Source organism: Necator americanus, chromosome III, assembly GCF_031761385.1.
Source record: "Necator americanus strain Aroian chromosome III, whole genome shotgun sequence".
Lineage (NCBI taxonomy): Eukaryota > Metazoa > Nematoda > Chromadorea > Rhabditida > Ancylostomatidae > Necator > Necator americanus.
Window position 1 is genome coordinate 39,410,905 of NC_087373.1, and position 10,196 is coordinate 39,421,100.

Genomic DNA, 10,196 nt, shown 5'->3' on the forward strand with positions numbered 1-10,196 from the left:
CAGTCGACCTATGATTGTACTATAGGGTCAATGAGGTAAAACGATTATTCATTTGATTATTTCACTAGTAAGTCAAATATGAGGTAAGACGCTTGTTCACTAGTACTTCACTAGTGAGTTAAAAATGAGGTAAAACGATTCTTCAAGTAGTTCAATAATATTTCAAAATACAAACAACAAAAATGTACCATTACGTCACTGTAGATCCTCCTGACAGCCAGGATAAGGAGCCAGACAATCTATTCAGGGACTACGAGAGCGAGATTTTGATCTTGATTGCGAGCGACTACGGGAGCGAGACTTTGATCTTGATTCTGAGCGACTGCGGGAACGTGAGGCCTTCGGACTATGCCTCGGTGATGAACGACGTGGACTGCGTGAGCGACTATCGGAGCGACTTCGACCACCACTTGCGTTTCCATCTTCACGAACACGAATGTACGAAGTCTCTCCCTGAAACCAACTTATTAATTCTACAGCAGGGCATCCTACACAGCTTTTATGGTGAACTGAACTGGATTGGGGTGGTCGAAAAAGAACGTGTTCTGTCTTTTGCCATTTGGAAAGTTCAGAAAATTGGTAAATTCTTACATCACGAGAACGGAATTTCGTATCGTCCAACTTCTTCAGGGCATACTTCATGTCATCGAAACGAGCGAACTCTACTGCGCCAGTTCCATCACGCGAAACATCAGCATAGCAGATCTCACCGGCTTCCCTCATGTGGTCCTAATAGAGCTAAGAGGTTAATCATGCAAAAACTTACTTAAAAGAAGAACCCCTACCTTCAAGTCTTGCCACGAGCCAGAAGCAGGAAGTCCTTCCACAATCACGCGGTAGTTCGTGCGACGAGATATCGCTGCTCCGCGATAGGAGCCGCTCCCACCTCGACCGCCGTATCCACCGCCGCGACCACCCCAAGAGCCACCTCTGCCGCCGCCTCCGTGCCCACGGGGACCTCTGCTGCGAGTGAATTCCACACGAATACGCGAGCCATCGAGATCATATCCGTCGCGACCACGTACGGCATCTTCGGCATCACTGAAATGTAATTACCTAGTTTGTACTACCTGCAAATTCCTGGTCTAAAAAGATTGTTTGGATAGTATTTCGCCAAAGTGTAAGGATGGATTTCAGCTAAGATAGACCGAACATCAAATTCATGTAACAATTCTCCCGAAACTAACAGACATTGCCCTATCCCCCAGTTTTTGTAAGACGTGCTCACCGGGTTTCCTTGAAAAAGAAAAGGCCTACAAGCTCACCGTGAATCTTCGAACTCCACGAACGCAAAGAGTGCTCCACGTCCTCCCTTAATATGAACGGAACGAGTTCTGCCATACTTCGCGAAGATATCTTCAAGATCCTTCTCACGAACATCTGGTGGAAGATTCCCAACGAATATACGAGTGTCTTCACGGCCCATTCTGAAAATGGAGTTTCATGTTTGGGATGAATTTTAAGCTAGTACATAAACTGACGACATAAGTACGATCGGTACCATTACAAACGGCTCTACCGACTTTTCATGATTGGTAGTCATAGTGGGATTTTAAATACTTGATAACACAAAGGAATTTTTATACCACTGATATTGAAACGTCTTAAGGTCCATCTCTGATTGCAGAGAGTGATTTAAGACAATAAAATCTGCAAGCTCTGAAGGGTGGAGCAAAACAGGAGCGTTGTGAGTCAGTGCGAGCAGCAAACAAAGCAACATACAGGTTCGCACGGGTGAAAGATAAGGCGGGTCACCGTCGGTTGATGACTATTGATCGATCAAGGCGGCGCCCGAGAGCGGCAGAGAAGCGGTATACGGTAACCAGGGACGATTTGGCGCGAAGCTACGAATCGAGCGACCTTTCTACACGGGAGGTACTAGCTTTTAAATGCATAGGCAAATGAGTATCGGAGAATGCTTGAAAAGATCAGAGTGAAGCTCTTTTTTCGAAACTAAGCTTAGAAAGCGTGGATCTGAGAAGAGAGATGAAATCCGAACTGAACTGGAAGTGGCTTGCCTCACTCGACGAGCAGTAGGATGTCTCGGACGAGAATTACCACGTTAATTTCACGAGAGCGCACATCCATCAACTACACGCCAACTAAACCCTATTGATGTCGTCAAACGGGGGGGGGGGGGGAACTCAAATATTTCTGCTCTTTCCGCTAAAAGGACAACTAAACCTTTGACCGGAAGAATAACTATAACCGTAACCGAAAGTCTTAACGTGACCCTGGAGACCTATTTTAACTTCTGCGCAAAGCTTTCCTAAATCTTACTTCTTTCAGGGTCTAACATAGAAAATAGAAGTGTTTTGGTGTAACCACACAAGAGAAAGGAAGAAAGGAACACATAGAACTCAAGTGACTGCGGTGGTGACTCAACGAGTAAAAAGCAACAGAGACTGTTTTGCGCGACCACACAAGCACGAGCACCACAGCACGGCACGACACGACTGCCAAAAGCGAGTCGATGCTGTTGTTGCTACGCGTGCGCACGCGTGCAGGTCCCGCCACTACTATTGTATGTTTTTTGCCATCAAAATCGCCATCCTGCTGGTTTTTGGCACTCCGCCCTCGGACGGATCGGCGATACTGGTCCTCACCTCAGGAGATGACATCTGAGAACAAATCTACTCAAACAAGATATGTTTTCAACGGAATCCACTATGTATACATGTTTGTGCCATTTTCTGAGGCAAATGTGATTTTAGGACAAAAAGGGTTCCAAAACTGAAATAAATTGGTGTATTGTTCTTTTTTTTTTGCAAATTACTCCGTTTGGACGTTGGAAAGGACTGGGAGCGGTTTTCATGGATTTGAATTCATGACGTCCTTTTCGTTTTACGTTACTAGCCGCACGGCACTTCTCTGAGTGATATGAATAGTTCAGGACAGTAATCCACAAAGCAATTCGCCTCCCTTCATGCGACTGAACTGACGCTTAGCAGCGGTTAATCCGATGGTGGATTTGTCTGGATTTGAAGTCCCCATTAAGCAGTCACCAATGTCGTAAAAAGTGAGGGAAGGAAAAACCGAAAGTATTAGCAAATTAGGGTTTTTGCACTTTTCCGAACAGACCGACGTGATGGTGTCGTGTGTGTGTATGCACAAAAAATTAATTTAGATAATTACGGCCGATGAGCCGTAGAAAATAAACAACAACAAAATCGACTTCTACAACATCATGCTCCTTCGCGATTGTCGAGTTCGATGATACATCCATTAATTAATGGATTCATTGAGGAAATGAACAACTGAAGTGCTCAATTATACTACATCAATTATCCATACCAATCTATTTACTCTCCCTTCAACATGTCAGGTTTCGGTGATTTGTTTTATTCACCGAATTCTAGTCACTTTTCACTTTTAACGAGTACACGACCTCGATGTTTCGTCTCAAGAGAATTATAAACCAATGTCATAGTTCCGCGAATGTGTGGATAAAGTTGAAGAGGACAAAGAAACAATATCCTTTGAATACACTAATAGCATTATTGGGGGAAAAAAAAATTCAGGATTTGCTCGTACATAAGACTTTCAAATGTACATAGTAATTTCAGTTCTTAATTGGCGCTCTTAACTTCTGATTCTACGACTTTGAAAGAGATCTTTCTCGAAGAAAACAAAACCGCTTCCATCTAAACCTACTTTTTGTAGAGCGTGATTAGACACAAACGGTTCCACCAAAATTAACTCATTCCCTACCTATCCTGAATGCACCACTTCTTTGCCTCAAAAAAGTAACAGAATTCAGTAAGTACCAACAATTAGCATCATCGGGACAGAAGCAAGATTCGTGACGTTACTACCGTGCGTTTCTGCTCAGATGTGAAACGCCTGAGGTGTTTCTACTGCCAAATTCACTATTATCGTCATTGTTTAGACTAATGTAGATCACTCACAAAGAAAAACGATATTTCCACAGGACAAGGTGTGGCCAATATCACCTGAATGTCGGTGAGGGAGCGTAGCGGCCATGCTCGAAGTGGAACTAGCGTCTGGGATCAAGGTAGTATCCCACCGAGCTCTCTTCAGCAATGAGTAGGGCTAGCGAAGGCTCCACCTCGATTGTTTCCGCCGCACCGCTTCGAACGCAGTCCCCTGCAGCGAACAAGAGGTCGGGGAGGCTAGCATGATGCGAGTGGTTTCAAGAGAATAAGTGTAGTGCGATCATTAACAATGTAGAGACAAAAAAGCTTCCATAACTTCCTTCACACGGCACCAAAAGTAAAGCAACATTAGGTCCCCGAGAATCCTCAACAGGCCCCGCAGATGATAAATTCGATATCACTTCTCATTTCCATGAAAATAACGTACAGAAGAAGAACGGCACTACCAATTAGTTTGACATTGGTGTTGAGACCTAGTCAGCTCTATAAGGTTCATAGCAATATACAAAGAAGATCGAACTTGATGAACAGATAACTAATCGTCTTACCGTTCTAGCATCAAATGCCATCGCAGCGGAATACTACCGAGAGAAAAAAAGCAATCCCTAGTTATCGTACTTATTACCAAGTGACTGCATAAGTTACACGCTCAGCCATGGGTAGCGATCAAGACAGGACCTTCGCTAGCTCCACTCGTCTCTGCAGTCAGTTCGGATGCAACTGCTGACGTCCTTCCGCAATCGCAACCATTATCTCCACCTCAACACCTTCGAACGCAGTCGCTTACGCACCTGCACAAGGCTTCAGGTCCTTTTGACCCGACTATAATGAGAGCATCTCGATAAACGCGGTTCTGCAACGCAACGCATTTGACGTATTTCATCGCCCCTAGTTTTGATTAATGGCTAGAAAAGAAAACGTGTTATTGCATAGGTTAGAAATCTCTCTACAAATTTGAGTTACGTTAGTCTCCACATAAATTTACAATAAATAACGTGCGCTACTGTTATTACGCTCAAAGCTGAACGGCGGTGGCCTGGCATTTTGCTCTCCCAGTACTGCCGTAGGATCTATCCCACGTACAAAATTCACTGCAAAAAATCCTGAATTGGACACTTCACACAGTGATGATAACAGTTAGACAATGATGTTAACGTTCACACTATGCGAGCTCGCTACTGTTTCCGAAATCTAACGTATATATTTTATCGTGCTACAGATTCTGAAGAGGAAACATTGTGATCTTCTGAACGAACTAACTATGCTACTACATGCTCATTCATTGTATATTCCTTGATCACCTGTTCCGCCCAGGTAGCTGTACCATGTGCAATTTTTAGCACTCACTTCCTTAAGCTGTTATGTTTCTCTTTCGATTACGAATTCTACGAATCTCAATGGAAAATAGACGAAGATCAAAGGATTTATTGTAGAAAAGTAACAAAACTTTCTTCAACACGACGCACGACGACCACACCTGAAAAAAATAATAAAAATTGTGCGCTTACGTCTCTCTCCCCGATTCGTAATCGTCCCGTGCTCCCCGTGTTTCTGTTGTATGTCCCCTTCCCTCCTATGAATTGATTTGACTGTCCACGCATCCGGAATCCACTCCACTGATGGTGGCCAGTCTCATATCCTACAGTATGTCCTCATGTCCTTTTAGACAATTTCTCCATTCATCTTATCCTCCTTTCTCCTCCCCTTCTCATTGTGGAATGGAGGCTGAAACATTTTTGTTAGTTACCATCGAAACTTCATTCTTAGCGGCAATGAAAGTAAACATCGGTTGGTCCCATGAACTATGCAGCATAATATTCACATATATGTTATGAAAAGTAGAGTTATGTATATGATAGAAGTAAAATTGTTTGAATGAATGTTCAAAAGCACAACACGTTATACAAACAGAAATGTACCATTAACATCACTGAAGATCCTCTTGACAGCCACGACGCGAAGCTGCTTTAGTCGCGAGAGCGACTGCGAGAACGGGACGGCGATCGTGAATCAGATCGGCTGCGTGAACGCGATCTGCGAGGGCTGTATTTGGGCGATGAGCGACGCGGACTACGTGATCGACTTCTGGAGCGACTACGAATACCACCGCGACTGCCACTGCTAGAGTCTTCGCGTACACGAATATATGCCGTCTCACCCTAAGAGAAAAATCCGAACATGATCATCTTCGTAACTCACTCGGCATGAAAAAGACAAAAATTATCTGAAGAATGCTTACCTCGTGAGAACGGAACTTTGTATCATCGAGTTTCCTCACTGCGTATTTCATATCATCGAGACGTATAAACTCTACTACGCCCGTCCCATCACGAGCCACATCAGCATAGCACACATCACCTGCTTCCCGCATATGATCCTGAAAGCGCTTCGAAACTGACGAGGAATGTACTCGAAAAAAACAAACACACCTTTAAATCCTGCCATGAACCAGTTGCGGGAAGACCTTCTACGATAACACGGAAATTTGAACGACGCGATGGTGGTCCACTACGACGTGAACCACCATAGTCTCCACCGCCTCCACCGTTCAGTGGACGACCTCCCGGACCACGTGGCCCTACTCCCCGGGTGAACTCAACACGTAGACGACAACCATCGAAGTCGTATCCGTCGCGACCTCGTACAGCGTCGTCGGCATCACTGAATAAGAAATATCCTGATGGCGGCGACGAAACATAAAACCGACTTTCTAGGAGGACAACTTAGACCGCTAGGAAGAATAAGGGTGAAAATAAGGAAGAAAAAACCAAATTTCTTGACAACCCCATCAATCTTCCATGAATTTGAAAATCCCAAAAAGCAACAAAACATCAACAATTTTTGTTTGAGTATATGACTAATAATTATTTCTCAAGTATATGACTAATAATTATTTGGACAAAACAAAAATGAACATAAAACATACCGAGGGTCATCAAAGTCGATAAAAGCGAACAGTGGACCACGACCTCCTTTGATGTCAATAAATCTGATTTTCCCATATTTCGAGAAGATATCTTCGATGTCCTTCTCACGAGCGTCTGGAGGGAGATTTCCAACGTATATTCGGCTATCGTCACGGCCCATTCTGAAACTACAGCAAAGATGGCAAGTTGCCAAGCGGAACTTCCCACGACGAAGAGGACACAACAAATTTTGCAAACGATAACATTTCCGGATTTGAAAGAGCCTAACTGCAGTCAAGGTCCCAAGCGGACGCACTGACACGCCCCCAGACCTTCGTCGACGAGACTGACATCATAAATAGGGTCGACAGGACGCGAACGTCTGCGCTGCGACGACAGCGTGTCGGTTATTGTGGCGCGAATTTCAACTGCGAGTGCGCCCACTCACCTATTTGTTTGAACTGTCATCACAGATGACCTCGGAGAGGTTACTGTACGGGGAGGTACCAGACAGCACAACACCGGGATGAATTGTGAGACTTACTATGATTAGCTGTACGATTGTACATATCAAGGTCTTCGACAGTACGATAGCCGTGGAATTGGGGTCACGTGTTGCTGTTAGTAATCTTCTAGATGGGAACGAACATGGATCAAGTCAAGCGAATGAATGGATTTCGTCGTGCGAACCATTTCAGCTACCAGTAAACTGGTTACTGGGTTGATTTAGCTAATTTGATACCATAGCGGATGGCCACTTGTTAATTGAGTTGGGTCAGATTTGCATTGAAGGCATCACCCCTCTGAGGTGGTGCAGATTTCAGGTGGAGTTTTCTTATAAGGGATAGTAGATTATGCAGAGGAGCAGTCGAACTCCCTGTGGAAAATAGTGCGCCAAGATGCCTGCAGCCGTATCTTCCGGGCAGTTTTTTACGGCAATTAGGAAGAAATGGACGGAATCACCCCCCTCTCCATAGTCTTCCATCCCGTTACGAATACTACACCTCTTATAAGGGATAGTAGATTATGTAGAGGAAGGTGATTACGTCCATTTCTTTCTAATTGCCGTAAAAAACGGTCCGGAAGATGCGGCGCCGTACCACCTCAGATTCATGGAGTGATGCCTTTAAGCCACATTTTAACGTAACTGATTATTCTCCGCATTTGAACAAAATAGAAAAGAAAAAGAAACGGATAAAAAGGAACGGTAGCAGGGACTCAAATGCTCCAATGGATGGAGCGGATCCAAATGAAATTTTATTGCTATTTCAGAGAACCTGCACGTCAATAGCTTTTCCATGGTGGGGCTTGTTCCTTCTAGCTGAAAAAAAATCTAAGGTGTTCGGAAGAAATGGAAACTATATCAAGGAGAAAATCGATTACTATAAAATTCGCTTGTTGGATTCAGGTACCAAGCCTCCTATTGTTTCAGTGATTAAGAAACAGTTACGGAAGAAGAAGAAAAAAAAGAACTTGTTGGAGAAGCACCAGCTACTGTCGCCTCGAGATCGGTCGGGCTGATTTCCTACCGAACGCAATCGTAGATCAAATAGATCATGTTCCGTTGTCATCTCTTAACTATCGCGCCAGTTTGAATTCTAATTTTAGGTTGGTCCCTTCGCAGACAACCGGTCGTCCATATTTCGCTGTGAAGTATAAAAGAAGAAGAAGCAACTGCTTAGAAAAGTAATCAGTCCTATATGCGACGTCGGAATGTTAGAAATTTCTGGAACAATCTGGTACATTGATCAGACTAAAAGGCAAGTATTGTTTTCGCGCCATTTTCGTTTATTTTTCCATGCAGGGCGGTGTTCCTACATTTTGCTGTAGATGTTTTATTACTTCTTCTTCTTCTTCTTTTTTTGGGATGTGTTAGGAACATTCCCGGTTTTTTTTTTTGCTGGTTACTATTTCACAAAATTAATTTCACTATGAGGATAGAGACACAATATGGAATGCGAACAATTCTTTTCAGAAGTGGTTGGCGCTAACTATCTGTTCGAGCATCCCCAAAGATCATTATTGTAGTTTTAAGCGAAACACCAGAAACTGCGGTTTTTTCTATCTCCATTCTCTCATAACTAAAAATTCGTCATTTATGTGTGTTAGAGAACGTTTTCCGATTTCTTTTCTTCCGACTCTGGTTGCTTTTCCGAAATATTCTCTTTCTTGTACCGCGAAGTCTTCGCTAATCAACGTGCTCTCAGCTTTCCCTCGAACCCTTTGTCTTTTAAGTGCGTTCGCTAGGTGTGCATATGAAAAGGCTAATTCTTGCAACTCCATGTGTCATGAAACAAAACGGGGTGAAAACGACATGAAGTATGTACGCAACTGCGTACGAAGCTTCTCTCGGTGCGGTGGAGCGATACGGTTAGGAGCGTACTGGAATCCTTGCTGGCACCAACCATCGAAAGTGCGTACACAGATGCACCGTAACTACACTCGTGATCCATGTCGTTTTGATCCGACCACAGTAGATATAGTCTCATCATTGAAGCTTTTTCTATCGCTAGGGCTACTGATTAGTACTGTAGCCATCCGCGTAGGTCGTAGTGAATGTGCAATGAATCAAGAAATGTCACGTAAATTATAACTGATACCGTTCTACGTAGTGAACAGTACCAGACATCTCAAAAAACTAAACCACAAAACAGCGGTTGTGATTATGTCAGAGTGCCCATACGCAGAGTCAGATCAAACGATCCGATGCCTGGTGCAGTTGCGTAGGAGACTACGGTCGAAGCAGCACTGCCGAGGTACTTGATCCCATATCGAAGAGTTCTGCTTATCAAAACTTTTTGATTTGTCATCTTATCGCCGAATTCAAATGCTAATTTCTTTCTGGGTCATTTTCGAACTAATATATGATAGATCTTTCTAGATCGTTCATTAATATACTTTGTTTCACATAATCTCTTTCTACATATTCGACTATGGATAACACTATATTGGCTGCTTCGATTAAACATTCAGAATCTATCCGTAGATGCAAATTCATCAACAGCGTCGAGAAAATATCATATTCACAATGCTTTTAACGATGATAAGTGCATAAATTGCAAGTACATTCTTCTTCATCGTTGAATTGCTTTTATGAATGTTTTTTTTCTATTTGAATGTCAAATTGCGCCATTAAAACAACATTATTTATATTTAGCAAATCGTTTTTTCATGCTAATTTCATGATCCATTATACGAGGACTGTGATACTCCACCATCGTCTTCAGCTGTGCACTGCTTGGAAACTTTTTTTTTAAATTGTTTATTAATTAATCAACTTGTTATTTCTCGCAAATAAATACATATCAACGTATTAAAGTCAAATGATCGACATTCGATAAATTTCCCACAACTTGGTAACCATTGGTATGCAAGCGGTTACAAGAGGCCTAGT

The 10,196-nt window shown here is 43.1% G+C and overlaps 2 protein-coding genes across 3 annotated transcripts; both read right to left on the minus strand.

Moving 5' to 3' along the window:
- Positions 1–243: 243 nt before the first annotated feature.
- On the minus strand, positions 244–1,543 carry RB195_012373 (uncharacterized protein; the record flags this gene model as incomplete). Of its 2 annotated transcripts, XM_064194189.1 has the most annotated exons (5): positions 244–453; positions 592–729; positions 786–1,041; positions 1,266–1,427; positions 1,482–1,543. In XM_064194189.1, the coding sequence occupies 5 exons, from the start codon at positions 1,541–1,543 to the stop codon at positions 244–246; spliced, it is 828 nt and encodes a 275-aa protein (XP_064051772.1). The 2 variants fall into 2 exon arrangements, with proteins under 2 accessions (XP_064051772.1, XP_013302707.2); XM_013447253.2 differs by lacking the exon at positions 1,482–1,543 and having other exon boundaries at positions 1,266–1,426.
- Positions 1,544–5,863: 4,320 nt separating this feature from the next.
- RB195_012374 (uncharacterized protein) lies at positions 5,864–7,270 on the minus strand (the record flags this gene model as incomplete). Its single annotated transcript, XM_013447251.2, has 5 exons — positions 5,864–6,055; positions 6,136–6,273; positions 6,326–6,557; positions 6,823–6,984; positions 7,251–7,270. The coding sequence occupies 5 exons, from the start codon at positions 7,268–7,270 to the stop codon at positions 5,864–5,866; spliced, it is 744 nt and encodes a 247-aa protein (XP_013302705.2).
- Positions 7,271–10,196: the final 2,926 nt, after the last annotated feature.